Raw genomic sequence first — 17,005 nt, 5'->3', positions numbered from 1 at the left:
TTCTCTGTATCCACTTTCTATTGGTTAGCATAGTACATATGCAGGGAGCTGAAAAATATTTACTGAGCTGAATTTAAAGGCCATTTTTAAGGCTAAATTTCAGCTAACTCCAAAGTTCAATACAGTCAAATATCTCATATGCTTGTGCCTGGTAAGAATTTAATGACGGTGCATTAAATGCCAGATAATACACTACACTACTTTTTATGGTGTCACACAGTACAGGTCAATGCAATGAAGAAGAAATCTGTACCTATACTCTTTTTCAAGCATTTCAAAGCATTTTATATACAAAACTAAAGGAAAGGAAGGAAGGGAGAAAGGAAGAACAGAAGAAAAGGAAGGCAGACAGGCCAACTCTTACCTTGATACAGGTAGTCATGCCCTATGATTTCTCTGTGTAGGTACGGGGAGCAGGAGAGGTCCAGTACATGTCTCCCCAACTTTTCAGTTTCTGGAAACAAAGTGTCTGCTATCCATCTAATTCTCTCAACTAGAGTTAATCAAAAGGAGAAAGGCTGGATGATGAAAAATACTATTTGATATCTTTGAATATATTGCTTTTTCAGGTTGATGTATCAACTATAAAAGTGAGAAAATAGTTAAAACTTTTGAAAAGTCTAATCATTACTCTATCGGCTATCATGCATCAAGTCACAATTCACCTGTATAGTCTTGTATAGTAGCAAAAGACTTTCCCATGCAAATAAAGAACAGGATCACTCAGCCATAGACACAAATTCTTAGATCTTCTCCTACCTAGTAAAACCATCTGATACCAAACTTAAAATCATAAAATGTACTGCCTTGTGTTAAAACTGGAAGTTTTCATGTTAAGGCAACAGGGATATATAAACATAAAGTAAAATAAAGCTATAAGATGTTATTCCAAAAACAGAGAACCTCAAAAAGTTATCACAGACCAATGAGTTAGTTACTCACTGATGCATACTCTCATACCCTAACCCACACCATGGCATACTACAGTGGCTAGCTATCAAGTTGCTCAAAAAGGGTAAGAGCACATGCACACTCATAAGCACATACAAAACACATGTGAAAACTGGTAAAACATGAATAAGGTTTGTATTTGAGTTAACAGTATTATTGTACCAACGTCAAATCCTTGGTTGACGATACTGTGGTTTCATAAGATGTCATCACTGGGGGATGAGAGAAGGGTACTCAGAGTCCCTGTGCTATTTTCATAAGTTCTTGTGAATCTTAAGCTATCAAATATTGACACCTGTATAAATGGTGAGATTTGCCATGGATTTTTTATTTTAAAAGATTGAAAAATTTGTCAGTTTCCACATGAATTCAGAGGTTTTCCTCAATTGTAACTGAAGTGCTTTTAAAATAAAACACTAGAGAACAGAGTTTCCAAATATAGTTCATGAAAGAGAGTCCATTTTATATCCCAATTTTATTAACCTTTTCTGAATAGTCACAACATTAATCTATTGGGGATAATCTAATTAGTATATTTGAAATTCCATTTATTTTTTTCTATTGATATGCATGATATACACTTATATATAATACAGAATTTTCAGTGTTGTTTGAAAGGACATAGTTTAATAAATGAGAGGCATGATCTATAATTTCAAACAAACCTAGGACAAATTCATAATTTCCAAAATAATATGGGTTTTTTTCTTTGTTCCAAGTATATTAATGATATAATGAATGCAGAAACTCCAGCACAACTATTATTCCTGTCTTCGAGTTCATACACTATTGAACCATTGCAAAATCCATGTGGACCATCTAATTAGTTTTATGCATAATTAAAATGAAAGGAAGAAGTCATTTCATTGACTCGTAGGGCAGTATATGTTAGTTCAATGTCAAAAGCATTCTTTACAAATTTAATTTCTAACAAACTTTAACACTTTTAATTATTCTGCCCAGAAAAGATTCTAGGTAACGTATCCATCTTTGAAAGTTGCTACCAACTAACAGACCAGTGGTCTCCAGGCTGTCTCAGCCTCCATTATGGAAACCAACGTATACCTAATTGCCCATGTCAGTAAGTTTCAGAAATACAAAAGATGTCCACACCTTCTCTTATGTAATGGAACTGCTAATAGGATGATTTCCAAAGTATCTTCCCATTAGTCTAAGATGAATAGAACACAGAAAATCCCTCTGTTTACATTCCTTCAAACGAAGTTTATACAACATTATTACAGAATGGCTTTGCAATTTCCATTCTTCTCTCCCCTCACTTCATAAATGAAACAAAATAAATGTATAAAATTATACATTCTGTAATAACTTAAGAAAAAATGTACATACATGTTTAAGGCCTTTAAATATTTATAAAACTTTCTGGTAGAACTGAAAACCACAAATGTTAAAATGACTAAAAAAATGTGGGTAAAAACAGAACTAAGAAATTGTTCAGATGGGACAACTATAAGCAAATATTTATAATATCGAGACCAAGGAAAATGAACGATCTATTTTATCAACAGACTGAATGAACTGCATTCAAACAGTCATTGGGATTGAGCAAGAGACAGTCTTCTCAAATGAGATAGAAAGGATAGTTTAAAAAAATATCAGAAGAAAATAACTTCCAAGCTAAGAAATCAGAAACCCACATGCATCCCTGGCAATTTTTGAAACTGAGGGCTACCTAAGTACTTGACTGCTCACTGCTGATTTCTGTGAAGGAAAAAAGGAAACATAAAAAGGAAAGAAAAAAAAAAGCCCATTCTAAAAGAATGGAAAGGGAGAGTGCTCTAGAGGTACAAAATAGTATGTAATGAAAAGGGTAATTCAGTTTTAACTACTACCTATTTGACTGACAGAGAGCTGCAGTAGTGCGTTAGCCTTGGGGAAACATGTCAGCTAGTCTATACATTCTTATGTGATTGATGTATTCAGGTAACTATTACTTGCCAACAATAATTATTATCACTGGATATATTTTTCCATTCCTTTAACAAAAGCAACTTTAAGATGTTAAAACAGATAGGCTTTCAGAGCTCCAAGGTTAGGATACAAATAAAATTATCTCAGTCCACGCCATGCTGGAGAAGAAGTTTGTAAAGGAAATGTCACTAAAGCCATATACAGTCCCACTAGCCACCGAACACAGGACCAGACCCGGGAACACATCCATGACAGAAGGCCAGTGAACTTGGGAGACTTTCAGAAACAAGAAAAGCAGTCACATTTGGAGCCAAGGGCCCAAAAGGCAAGTGTTTCTGACATCACCCAGAAACACCAGCTCTTCAGATGGCGACTTCAGATTCTTTTAGCAAGTGCAATTTTACAAGCTGAACACAGTTCAAATCTGATGAACTCTTCATGACATAGAAGTTCATGTCCGACTTTTTAAAAGTCTTGATTTCAAGAAAATGCTGATTACGAGCCATGAAATCCCTTGGAAATAAGAGTCTGGAGTGCCTCTTCTGAGCAGTATAAAAAATCTTCCTTCAAGATCACCTCAGAAGTTAAGTTTCTATGCATATGTTCAATGTAATCAGCCTTGAGGATCACTTGATTTATCCTTGGTTAATGGGTTACCTACAAAGGAAGAAGAAAATATAATCATTTCACAAAACAACTATAATCTTAAAACTCCAAACACAATTTACTATTAGAAATTAATATGTAATTCAAAATGCTGGTATGTACTCTATTAAATTATTGAATCTTAAAAGACTACCATATTCAGATGTTTCCAGCTTATAGAAAATACACCCATATTTTTATCTTTATTTCTTCACAGCATTTTTAGAGCCACTTGTACAATTATCTAAATGACTCCAACTGTGTCCAGGAAGATCTTAACTGGTGAAGCTGCCCCTGTCAGGCCCAAGGAAGAGCCTGGAATTCCCGTGCTTTGCAGTGGCTTGGTGGACACAATCCAGAGACTATAAATGCATCATGCCAGGCCCCAGTGAAGAAAGACCTTTGTGCACAGGAATGTAGTTAGACCACATTGTCAAGAAAGCCCTTGGGAACTGGCTCCATAAAATCCATTCTTGAAATGGTTTAAAAACTGAGGGCTTATTTGACTCATTTCAGGAAAGTTAATTATTCATGAGGGTGTTTAGAGTTGCCTAACAGTTCATTTTGAGGAATCGTTATAACAAAAACAGCATTCTTAAAAAATTACTGTGGATACTTTGGTTTTCTTCCATTAGTTGACATAGTAACTTGTCCTTTCATGAATCACTTACAGAAAGGCTATTTCTCTTTTCCTTTGTTCTATTGTTTTAGTGATCAACTATGAAAAAGAAACATCAAACAAACAAAAGCTAGCTCTAGATTTTGTTCTACCAGAGCTAGTCTCAAATTCTACCACAAAAAGAAAGATGTAAAATTCAAAAATGTACTTTCTGCACATAGGCAGCCATCGTACCTGTCTCTCCAGTCAGCTCTTATTACTCAGGAGGGAGCTGCTGCCTGTGTATTGGAAATGTCTTAGTCCCATGAATAGAGGAACTCTGGGAAGAATTGAATTGAGGCAGAAGTTTACAAACATACATAAAGGGCCCCCTGCCCTCCAGAGGTTGTAGGAGCTTGGCGGCGGGGGGGTCTTAGGTAGGGCAGCAACTTCCCATTCAGTGGTTATTTTATACAGGAGTGGCTTCCAGGTTGAGTGTCAGTGTAAGAAGAACATGGGAAGGGAATAGGTCTATTTCTATGTACATTCTGATCATTGTGAAAAATACAAAATCTTTATTATTGTAAGCTTTCTTGATAAACATTAATTTAAAAAATCTTTGATTTCCAGTGGCAGAGAAAGATCCACCAGCTTCTTCTGAAAATCCTGAGTAGGAAAAACTCTGAAGCATAATATAAGACTACACATATTTCTAAAACTAGTCCTTGGAAGGACAGGGAAAGAGGAAGTGATACAGAGAGGAAAAGAGATTGTGAGAGAACAGATAGCTCAGCAAGGATTCAGCACAGGCACCTGGGGGGTCATGTGTTGGCTGTGAAAATGAGAGGCATGTCCTCTGAGTCATTTCAAGCCCAGTTTCTAAGTAATCTACTAGTGGGTATGGTAGATGCATTCTTATATTTTTATTCCAAGCTAAGCCAAGTATTTCATTCTGCTGCTTCATGTAAATATGCAGAGTGATTCTCTCAACTACTTATATGTTAAAGCTTTGTTTTCAAATAGTTTTATTTTTTGCATTTTAACATTTTATTGTTTATGCTATACAGTTGTCCCATTTTTCCTCCTTTACCCCACTCAAGTAGACATCCAAACTGACTGTACAATACCAAAGGTTTATGCACACAAAACAAATTTTTCTCCATCTCAGTAGACAAAACATAAGTATATATATATATATATATATATATATATATATAAACACATAAACACATATAATTATACCACCTATACCATCAGAAATATCATAAGTATGCATTCTTATTACAATAAGTTTCTATCAGCTAAAATAATCTCTAGAAAACCAAAATTGAAACCTAACTAAAAGAAGTATTTGTTTAAATAAGCATGGATTGAAACATAATTAAGACAATTTTTCACACTCTAATTTTACAAAATATTCCTAGTCTATTAATACTGCAAATATTCTAGCACATTTTATGAGATTAAGAGTACTGAATAAGTTATTTCTAATATCAGATGAAAGTGGACAATTGTGTTAGATTTGATTTCTGCAAACTGCCTGATTTCAATCACAAGACCATGTAGCTCAGCATTCTGGATTCAGGTCAGTGTGGCAGTAATACTATTCAGGATGGATATGTCATGCAACCTTTGGAACCCTCAGTTTTTCTATATGTAGACAGGGGATAGCCCTGTTAACCTTACAGGGTGCTGTGAGGATCAAATATTATAATGTTTATGAAAACACCTAGCTTTGGTGACTGAAGTACTATAAAAACAAAAGTTTTAGAGTTTTTTTTTCAATTGCATAAATCTTTGACAAGTGAACCACTAAAAATAGATTGAGCCCTGGCTGGTGTGGCTCAGTGGATTGAGTCCCAGCCTGTGAACCAAAAGGTCACCAGTTCAATTCCCTCATATGCTTGGATTGTGGACCAGGTGCCCAGTTGGGGGCATGCGATAGGCAACCGACTGATGTTTCTCTCCCCCTCTCTCCCTCCATTCTCTTCTCTCTAAAAATAAATAAAATCTTAAAAAAAATAATTACCTTCTTTAAAAAATAGATTGAAAGGATCACACTAACAGACAAGTTACAGTTGGGGAACTTGTGGAATCCAAACAAAGGCTAAGTAATGACTTGCCCTTTTCAATGCAGCATAAATGTGAACACGTATCAGTACTCTCCCCGACAACCTCCAGATTTTGTACCAAATGAAATGGCAAAACAAAAGATTTAAAAATTCACAGAACATGATTTTGAATAGAGGTATGTTATCACCAAATTTTCATCACCTAATATGTAAGAACCAAATAACATTTTAAAATAAAATTCCTGTCTAAAATTTAACACACAAAATCACAACCTTTTTCTGATTTATACACTCATTAAATAAGGCCAACTGACTAGAGTTTAAATTTTGGCATGCCAGTGGGGCGGGGGTACCAATGTCACTTGACCCTTGGTAGACTATAAACTGGCACTTCCTGATACTGAAGAGTTGCCTGAGCAATATTAATGCAATCCAATGTTTAAATTTTTTTCTCACTTAAAAGTAATTTTTCACACACAAAGTTAAGCATTACCTTATTTTTAGAACCTAAATATTACCTTCTTTTCACTCAAGCCATCTCTCTTGGAAGAGGCCAAATAGTAAAAGTTTTACCTTCTAAGGAAGATTTTTAGCAAGTTTTCAGTGACTAAAAGCAGGAAGTTGTAACAAAACCAGTTTTACAGGATGGGAAATAACATTTGCTACCACGAATGCACTGTCTTCTAGTTCTGAGGGCAATAGACATAAAAAACTGCACGAGGGAGGGAAATGGTTCCACAATCACGGTTATGCCTGGAGCTTCATACGCTATAACCACCATCTCAGTAAATCTGCCTTCCTAAAGGCAATATTTTTACACAGCCATTCTCATTTATGTAAATGTTATTTGTGTGTACTTCACACCAACCAATTGTTAAGTGAATCTATTTGGCTGCTGAACACATGCAAAATGCGATAATGATAATAACAATAATAATAAAATAATACCTTTCCTAGTCACAAGCACAAAATTATCTTGGTAATGGTTCACCAGGATGAAGACGCTAATCTGCTAACATTAAAAAAGAAAGCACTAACTCTTTAAGATGACAGCATCCATTTATTTCTCCCTGTCCAACCAATCTATTACATATAGAAGGAGTGCCAAACTCATTTTCACCGGGGGCCACATCAGCCCTGTGGTTGCCTTCAAAGGGCCGAACATAATTTTGGGACTGTATAAATGTAACTACTCCTTAACAGTTAAGCAAGAGCTTGGTGCTGCTGCCAGGTAGAAATAAGGTGCCCGGTGGGATAAAACAAGATGGAGGGCTGGATTTGGCCCATGGGCCTTGTGTTCGCCACCTGTGACATACAGGGTCCTGATTAGATTTCTCAAAAAAAAGTATACTGGGATCATGTCTTTTAATTGTATACTAAATGTATAGGTAAATCACCAATTTGAAAAAATAAAATCAGGTAAATGGCATCTGTAATATTGGTTAAATTCACATCAAGTGAACTCAACTATTTTATACATTTCTCATTTTATATTTTGAGCATTATGAAATATCCACTGCTTACCTTCAAGTTAAAAGATCAATGAAAAAAGACTCAAAAGGAAGGAAATTTGAGAAACTGTTTTGTCCCCCACATGTAAAAGATGCTTTTATAAAGCTTTTAAGACTATTATATTTATGGAGTCTAATTTTCCCCCCTGTTTAAACCCTGCTGAGGAGGTTATCACCATATTGGGAAATAGAATGGGAAATGCCACATTATGGTGAGGGACACAAGGACAAATAGCGAGGGCTCTGCAGGAAAAGCACCTGAGTGCAGATACCTGCCTTGTATAACTTTCTAACACTGTGGGGCTGAATAATTTAAACTCCCTGAGCCTTAGTCTCCCCATGTGTAATAGGACAATGGAATTATTAGCCCCAATATGTTTGCTACTGCAATTAAATCAGATAATTTTTGAATGTGTCTGCCTAGCTAAATGCTTTTTAAATATTCAGAGGTGGTAGCAGTAGTAATTCCCAATGAAAGACACAAAAGATACTACATGGGATACGTATTGGAGGGGACATTACTTCTTATTTCTCTACAAATACTGACTTAAAGTTAATTTTCTGTGTCTTACTGTAACTGATCATGCAATTATATCTTTTCATATTCTTGTCAATGATAAAAGCATGTATCTAGAATGAAGCACCACTCTTTTGGCCAACTTTGGGAGAGACATTGTCTTTTTAGACAAGGTGACAGAGGGTAGTGGGTAGAAAGGATGTATCTTGAAGCTAAGCTAAGCTCAGTTTTACTGATAAATCAGCACATGACCTTGAGTGAAACAGGTATAATATTAATGTCTGTGACAGAGCTGTATGAGCTGAGAAGTTACTAGCTCAAGTGTTTAGAACAGTTCTAGGCACATAGTAAGCACTATGAAAGTAGTAACTATTCTTCACATACATACATTTCTAGAAATGCAAATGCACTAAATTCCTGGGGTTTGCCCTTAATTATTTCTGAGTATACATTACTAGTCTCCACAGGTACATCACTCCATTCTTTTTAATTCTTTGTCTTTGTACTGGACCATCTGCCATTAGACTTTGAATGCAGGACAAATATTTAGGAAATTAGCACTATACTTTAACTATTTAGGCATAAAAATCAATGTATAATTATGGCAAAACAAAATACAGATTTGTAAATTTCCTTATTCATTATTGATGGTTGCTCTGATATTGTTTTTCTTTGAGTTTTTTTAAACTTCAGTAGTTATTTGCCAGTATACATAAAATTGTGAAATCACTGCCAAATTTCCACAGCATCAATGTGAATCTTATTTTATATTATCTTAAAATATATTCTCTGTTTAGTGTGTTCATTAAAATCTTATTATGAGGACCTACCAAATAATATTTACATTCCTGTGAATGTTAAATGGATTGCATACACACATACACACAATAATAGAAGACAATGCATTATGAACATTACAAGTCAATTTCATTTTTAAAAAGTTTAAATTTTCATTAGGATACCCAGGTTATTAGGGAAACATTTACTTTTGGACTGATGAACATTTTATCTAAACAACTGGAAGGCAAAAACAATGAATACTATTTCCAAAAGGGGATGGCAGGTTCAAATGCAGTGCATGTCCCATCTTCCCAATGTGGTTTGCTAATAATATCACAAATAGGCACCACTTCAAACATTCCAATAGATGGATTTCACTTACTCGATAAAGATAAAAGGAAGAATAGAATACCTTCGTAATCCTAAATGTTGATGTGAATGCGTTTTTCCTTGCTTGGAATATACTTGCTGCTTCACTGCAAATGTATTTTTTTTAATGTAGCTCTTACCAGTACATGAATTAAGCTCTTACTTCACATTTTGTGCATTAAATGTGCTATTAAAACATCATTACTCTGCAGGAGCAGGTTTTTGCATTTAAGCTGAAGAAAAGTCTGCCACTGAGTTGGCCATAACTGCACATGAATGCACTTGTCCTATCTTAGAGCCCCTCATACAGTGAAGTGTCACAAAATGAAAGCCACCTGTCAGTCTGGGTAATCACTCAATAGTAAGCTGACTGGGCAGTTTTTAGGTATAAATGAGGCACTGCAGGTTAATGACATATGAATCACCTCCACAAACATACCCACTTATACAAAAAATAAGCCTCTAATTTACTTTTATGATGATGGGGTACTTCCAATGGACTCTGAAACCTTGCATTTTCAATTAAATTTGCAGTTTAATTTTCCTTCCTAAGAAAGACTAGTGCTAAATTGGTTTAATCATTTATTTTAACATTTGGGGCACCAAAGGTCATTTGTTTAATACTTCAGCTAGAGTTAGCATTCCCACTAAATGATCTTGTTATCTGTTCTATAAATTCTTTAAAAACTTAACAACCTCAGGTGATTGGGACAATAGTTATTTCACACAACAGAGAGCATTTCAGTAGCTAACGAATTATATTTAGGTGAACTCAGTATGGAAGTAGAAAATGGCATAGAATCTTCCTGGATTTCTGGAGAGAACCAGAACACCAAACGTAACTGAGAAGAGAGAGAGAGGAGGCCTTACCCTGACAAGAGTTTGATACCAGTGTTACTACCTGCTAGTAGTTTTAGAAATTTGGACAAGTCACTTAAAAATCTCTGAATCTCCAGGGTTCATATCTTGCCAAGTGAGTCCATTGGAACCCAGTAAGCTTCTAATTCCCTTCTACCCCCAAATGACTCTGACTTTTCTCAAGAAGCACTAATTCCAAATGGGATAAATGTTGGCCCTGATTTCCTAAGTTCGTCAGTGGTATATGCCCTGTGTAGACTTCATTTTTCTAAAAAGCCTACTCATCATATTAGAATGCAGAACTAGTGAGCTTTTACCACAAACACAACATCTGTCCATGGCTTCAGGCTTCCTATGCTGTGCACGTGGAGATCTTGCATGCAAACGAGTCTTTCGAACAGATGGACCTGCACTGTTTCTTGGAACTTTGAAAGCTGTATAGCACGCCTGCCATGAACTCTCCTACGTGACGCACGAAAACAGACGACTGCTTGCACTGCCATCTCTGCGCATTCACCCACTCAGAAGCAGATCAACATTCCTCTCTGCATGACATTCGCTGCTAGTAAAACGTTCCCTCACATCAATTTTTGTAGTGAATAAACTTCATTTGGGACAATAAGGAAACTTAAAACGTCCCTTGTCCTTCTCTTCCCCTGGACCCCCATCATACACTTCAGTTTATTCAGGTCGAAAATAACTCACCCCTCAAAATTAAGGTAACGTTGAAACACAACAGTAAAATGGAGTTCAGTTATGTTTCCTTTAGAAATGTCAGAAAGTCCTTAAAAAGAGGAAATGATTATTTTGAATGCTTTGAGGAAATCTCAATAGATTTTTACAGATATTCTTCCATATACCAGCATAGTTCACATGTTGAGAGACAGTTGAGATTTTGAATTTGGTTAAAAGGTACTTTACCTGCTAAGTGTGACATCAGGTTCATGTTTTAGAATCACCTATCATTTGTGAAGGTGTAATCTGAATTGATAGCTTTTACCCACTCTTTGTCATTAAGCCTTAATTTAAAAGCCAAAGCCTGATCAAGTGTAACACTCCTCAAGAATTTCATATTCACTACATCTGAGGGCTAGCAGAGGTAAACAGTAAAAATTGTGCTTAAAAGTTGGATTTAAGTTACATGGAGTTTTGGTAGAAGAATTGCTAAAACTTGGAAGAAATTCATCTTAGACCATAGATTAACTAAGAAAGCAACATTTTCTCTTAGCCTCCTGATTGGTTTGTGTTACAAACACAAATGGTTTCTAGTAACAATGTATCTCTGAGGTACCTGTCCAAAAAAGAACATGTTTCTGGAAGACAAAGCTAGGACCATGCCCGAAGTTGCACATCCTCTCTTCTCTCCATTCCTATCTTTTCCCATAAAACGAAGTTTAGAGATAGTTGTTATATATGTGGTAGGTCCATGAAAAAAATCCATTTCTGTAAATTGCTAAACTAAATGCATTTCTGAAGGACAGGAAAGTACATGGTCAGTGACATTTAATATGTTGGTGCTTTTGCTTTTTGCCCCTTCTATTTCCCAGATATATTCTTCTCAGGGTCTTTCTAAAAGTAATAGTAGGCAAAATTTAGTAGCCTCAAATTCCCAAAGTTGATCAAACTATGAATCTTTATTTCTAATTGCGGAGATGCTTGTGTGAGGCAGCAGATTCAATGGTGGGGCACTTTAAAGAAGGAATGGACAAGTACACAAGGACCCAATCTTCACTTAGTGCAGGGAAACTGAGAGCCTGATGGCTCGATATTGGTCATGCTAATTTCCAAATTAAGAGGCAGAATGAACACTCACAGAGGTCCACTGATACACCAGGGTTTTCTATTATCCATTACCTGTTCTTGGACAACAATATGTCAACTGCAGGGCTATTCTAGGTGACAATATTAGGTTCACTGATAATGATATATTGGCTATTTGCAGTCAATTTGTCCAATATGTATGTATCATATCAGTTCAAAGAATGATGCCCCCTTCTTTTAACCAAAGGTAATGCAGTGTCTTTCTTTACTGACCACAGAGTCAGTGGCTTTGCCTTCTGATCCCTAACACTGTACGGAGTTCATCTTTCCTCTGAAATCAGGGGCACCTGGAATGCCTGTGACGACCATAAGGAAGAGTAGTTTACAGTTAACCCTGTAACATGACATACACATTGGCTGCTCTGTGAGAAATAAACCAAGATGAGAACTCATTTCTGGAGTCGCCTGAATCTTCACTCCTCCATAAAACTTCTGTCCCTTCCTTAGAATCCAACCAATACTACCACCATTCACCACACTAGTGCTCCAATGTGGAGACAGAATTTTTTTGAGTGCAGGTACACAAAAATTATCATCAGGCATAGCAGAAACCTTCTCTTTCTACTCCATTCGAACTTGAAGAGTTTTACACGTTTGCCTAAGGAACAAACACATGAAAGGTACTCCCCTATTCAACAGATTACTGCAGGAAGCAAACCCGGGAGAAGGGACATTTCACTAGGATAAGAGACAGCAAGACAGACACTTCCTTTACCTCCAGAAAAGTTCACCATGGGGACAGTTTTGACTCTCTTCCTAAAAAATTATAAACTCTTAGAACATTTTTTTTATTTCAAAGAAACATATACCCATATGTGGGACCTAAAATAAACTGCTGTTATAACAAATTAATACAAGGATAGTGTCCCTCAAGACTACTTTGGGAAGCTTTCTGCATGAACTTTAGAAAAAGGCTCATTAAAATCAAGGGAGAAAGGACACAGAAAACAAGAGGCGGTTGTTTTAACATAAAAGGGTAAAATAATTGTAGAAGCAATATTATGTAGTGATATTCAGTCAGAATTGAAAGGTTTAATACTTGCAACCTTCATCAATCATAGGCTTGCCCGAACATCTGTGTACATAGTAATTTATGATTTGGTAAAGTGTGAACCTCACTCATACACACTTTAATGCTGATAAGTGGGGTCCAGGCACCCCTTGGCATTCACATCTCAAGCCAGCTTTCTTGTTCTCTGACCATCAATTGTGTAATCCTCATTAACACTCAGAGTGAGATCCACAATATTTTTCAGTTGTGACTTATGATATTTTATAGATATAGACCAGGAGTGTCAAACTGATGTTCACTGGGGACTACATCAGCCTCGTGGTTGCCTTCAAAGGGCCAAATGTAATTTTAAGTCATTAACTGTTAGGGAGTAGTTACATTTATACAGTCCTAAAACTATTTTGGCCCTGTGAAGGCAACCACAAGGCTGATGTGGCCCCCAGTGAAAATGAGTTTGACACCCAAATACAGACTTTCAAAAGTTTTCTGGTTTCTCTTTTCCAAAGTATTCCAGATACTATATAAAGCATATATTATTTCAATTTCAAATATTGGAATAATTTAATATTTGAGAGTATGATATGTGAATAACAAAAATTATATGGAGGACTGCCTAGTAATTTAGAATCAGATAACAGGGTTTTGGTCATATGAATCAAAAGTAAAGAAAAACATTTTGTACATAAGTTTGTGAGTTCAGGGTGGTTAAAACTAATGGCAGGAATAAAATTAGTATCATAATATAAAAAGGTAATCCACAATTTTGAAAAAAAAAGTGAGTATCTTAGCAACCAGAACAGACCCCTTTTCTCTGATCACTGCTGACCAAGGCCTCTCCCTAACCAGAAAGTGTAAGACTAAAATGTCAGTCTGAAGAAGGGCAGGACTTCGGAGTTCTGGTCACTGTGTTTCCTTGACTTTATCCAGATGTATCAGAGCCAGCCCAGTCATGAAGTGGATTCATGTCATGACCTGCCATGGACGCTCGTAACTGAAGACAAAGGGTGAGGGTGGAGCAAATGTGGAGGAGCTTCACATCCCTGAGAGACAGCGTGGAGCAGCTGGAAAACTAGACCGCTTAACATTTCTAGTTCTCCATTTCCTTCACGTTGTTCAAGAACATGAAAAGTCTTGATGTTCTTTAATTTCCTACATGCCCACTGAATATTTTTAAAATAACATGAATTTTCTCTTTGTGCTTTATCTCTAATCAGCTTCTCGACCCTAGTCCTCTCTTTAATCTCTTCCCACTTCTCTGCCCACTGGCACTGTCCTGACACCTTGATTTCCTCTGGTCTGTACAGTTGCAGTAACCTCCTCCGTTGTCTCCTGGATTTGTCTTGTCTTTCACATTCATCCTTTGCTTTGCCACCATTGTCTTGAAAACAAAACTCTGTGAATCTATGACAGTGTCCCATTACAGAAAGAAATATAAATTCTTCCTGGAGAAATAGAAGGTCCTGCAAGATTAGACCTCAATGCACCCAGCTTCATCTCTCCCTCTTCCCAAAGCCTCAGAGACACTGGGGCACAACTCCAACCACATTATATGCCCATTCGTATCTCCTTTTCCTTACGTACATTTTACCTTTGCCTGAAACACTCTTCTTCTAAATGTCAGAAGAAATGTTACCACTTCATATTTCATAAGCCTCTGTGATCCATCCAGTCAGCACTTTGTCCATACTTCTATTATTACATATTTTATCATATTATGATTATTTATTAACCTGTTGGTTTTTCCCACTAAACTATGATGTATTGGAAAAAGAGAATATTAGCATATATTTTGTTTCCTTGGTGCCAACCATACAAATGATGCCTAATATTTATTAAATGAAAGATTGAAACAATGGACGAATGGACAGATTGATGGACAAGTGAATGAATATAAGGGGAAAATAACAATTTTGAAGAAGGAAAACAAGAGCTACTATCTGGATTCTCTATGAATAGCAAGGGGAATGATTAAATGATCCAAAAGGTCAGTCCCTCCATTTTTAATGTTTTTAAGATTAATACCCTGATTCTGTGGTTTCAGAATTTGAAATTATAGATATGCATAGGTCCTGACATCAGCTTTATATTTGCACCTTAGATATTTAAATTTATTCTCATTTGGAAAAGGTCTGATTTTTAAAACAAAATTAATTCATGAAAATAATAATCAAGAAGATAATAGCAATCTGTGATGCTTTAATTGGTATTAGACTAACCACTTGGGATGTGGAAAATGTCCAAATAGATACATCAGGGTTGATTCTGGCATATTCATTACAGTGAGTATTTCACATAAAAATGATCCTGATTTTTAAAAAATGCAGTTCTCTTGAGTAATTTTCAGACTGCTGCTCAACACTGTCAGGAAAATTTTCTCATGAAATATCCCATTGTGGCAATTATCCTACACCCAGGTATTACATGCTCACTTGACATCAGGTATGGCGGTGCAAATGAAATATCAGATTTCTTAATGGGACAAAGTAAACAAGTGCTGCCATGACCGATTCACCCCAAAATAACATTGTGTGTGCAGTCTCTCTCCTTCTCCCATGTGCTCTATATTTAATTATATACTCTATACTGAAGTTCAGGATGCCTAACTGTTGCCCCTCCCTCCAGATTTTTTTCCAATGTAGAAACTAGCATTTTGCATGGCAAAGAGAAGTGAAGTTTTGCTTAGCAGATTGCACCAGACTGAACTGTAGAGTGTAGACTAGAGCGTCAAAGACAGCTGATCTTTCTGTTGCTCGGGGAAACCTGGAACCCTCCTCAGGACTGCCCCACCTCTCAAATCTTAACTGCTGGCATCAATAGACCACCTAGTACACATCCATATTCTCTCATAGTCCTCAGAGTTATTCTGTGAGATTGTCCCCATGTACTATTTAGTCTGTGATTAGTCTTTGTTCCTAACTACCATTATCCCCAGAAGTTAAAGAAACTGCAGCACTGGTAAATTAAGTGAAACCTTTTAAAGATACATATAAACAGTAGACAGATCCCCAATTTTGAGCTTCAAACCTAGTGGAACAGGTTCTGCATATGTCATCTCCATTCATTCATTTGACTGATATTTATTGAGCACATAAGGAGTGTCAGGCACTTTCCTAGGAATGGAAGAAACAAAAATCACTGCCCTTGTGAAACTGACCATCGAGAAGGACAAATACACAAAAGAAAAACTTTAAAGTATGTTAGACCATACAAGGAAAAAAATTAAGAGGAAGAGAGGGGTTTTTGAGTCAGGGATGTAAAGCTTTAGTTAGCTTAGGGAAGACTTGCTGAGAAAGTGAGACTTCAGTAAATGCCTATAAAAGGTGAGAGAACCAATCAAGCCGACAGTTGGGCATTTCACACAGAGGGAAGAAACAGCAGGTGCAAATGATCTGAGACAAGAAAAGTAAAGAGGGTGGTGAAATAAGCAAGGGGGGCAAAGGTTTGTTCATTTACTCATCTATTTCTTTGTTTATTCAACAAATGTTTTGTTGTTGTTGTTGCTATGTTACTTACTGAGGATAAACCATGGCGGGGGAGGGGGGGGGGAAGCAGATGTGATCCCTGCTGTCATGCTGCACACGAAAGGAGCTACACTGTGGCCAGCAGAAACACACATGGCTTCACACGTTCCTCCCTCTCACAGACTTATTTCTAGAAGTTGGGATTGGATAGAACTTGAATGGACAAGAGAGAACACAAGGACATGTTTTTAGAAGGCCTGGAAGCCACTGTTCTTTCCATTCTGACAGCCAAGAATTGCACATTTTTAGGAAAAAGGAGAGGGTAGTGAGTATGTGTGTGAGAAGCAACAGAAATTTTTCCTGGCAAATGTTTTTTAGCTGACTGGTGGCAAAAAAAAATCCTGAATGCATGAATTATATTCACTCGCAATCTAGCTAGATGGAGACATCCCCTAGTGTAGAAAAACCAATCTAGAAT

At 36.5% G+C, this 17,005-nt stretch overlaps 1 protein-coding gene across 2 annotated transcripts in view; it reads right to left on the bottom strand.

Moving 5' to 3' along the window:
• Window positions 1–1,291: 1,291 nt before the first annotated feature.
• The window catches only part of TAFA2 (TAFA chemokine like family member 2), a 433,970-nt gene continuing 418,256 nt past the window's right edge, over window positions 1,292–17,005 (bottom strand). For both annotated transcript variants that reach the window (XM_045828970.1, XM_045828969.1), the window contains exon 5: window positions 1,292–3,540. In XM_045828970.1, the coding sequence (XP_045684926.1) occupies window positions 3,529–3,540 (12 nt within the window). In that variant the 3' untranslated portion in view covers window positions 1,292–3,528. The remainder of the gene's footprint in view (window positions 3,541–17,005) is intronic.

The sequence above is a fragment of the Phyllostomus hastatus genome, unplaced genomic scaffold (assembly GCF_019186645.2).
Source record: "Phyllostomus hastatus isolate PE091 unplaced genomic scaffold, TTU_PhHast_1.1 phas_scaffold_93, whole genome shotgun sequence".
Taxonomy (NCBI): Eukaryota; Metazoa; Chordata; class Mammalia; order Chiroptera; family Phyllostomidae; genus Phyllostomus; species Phyllostomus hastatus.
This window is presented reverse-complemented; position numbering and strand designations above follow the sequence as displayed.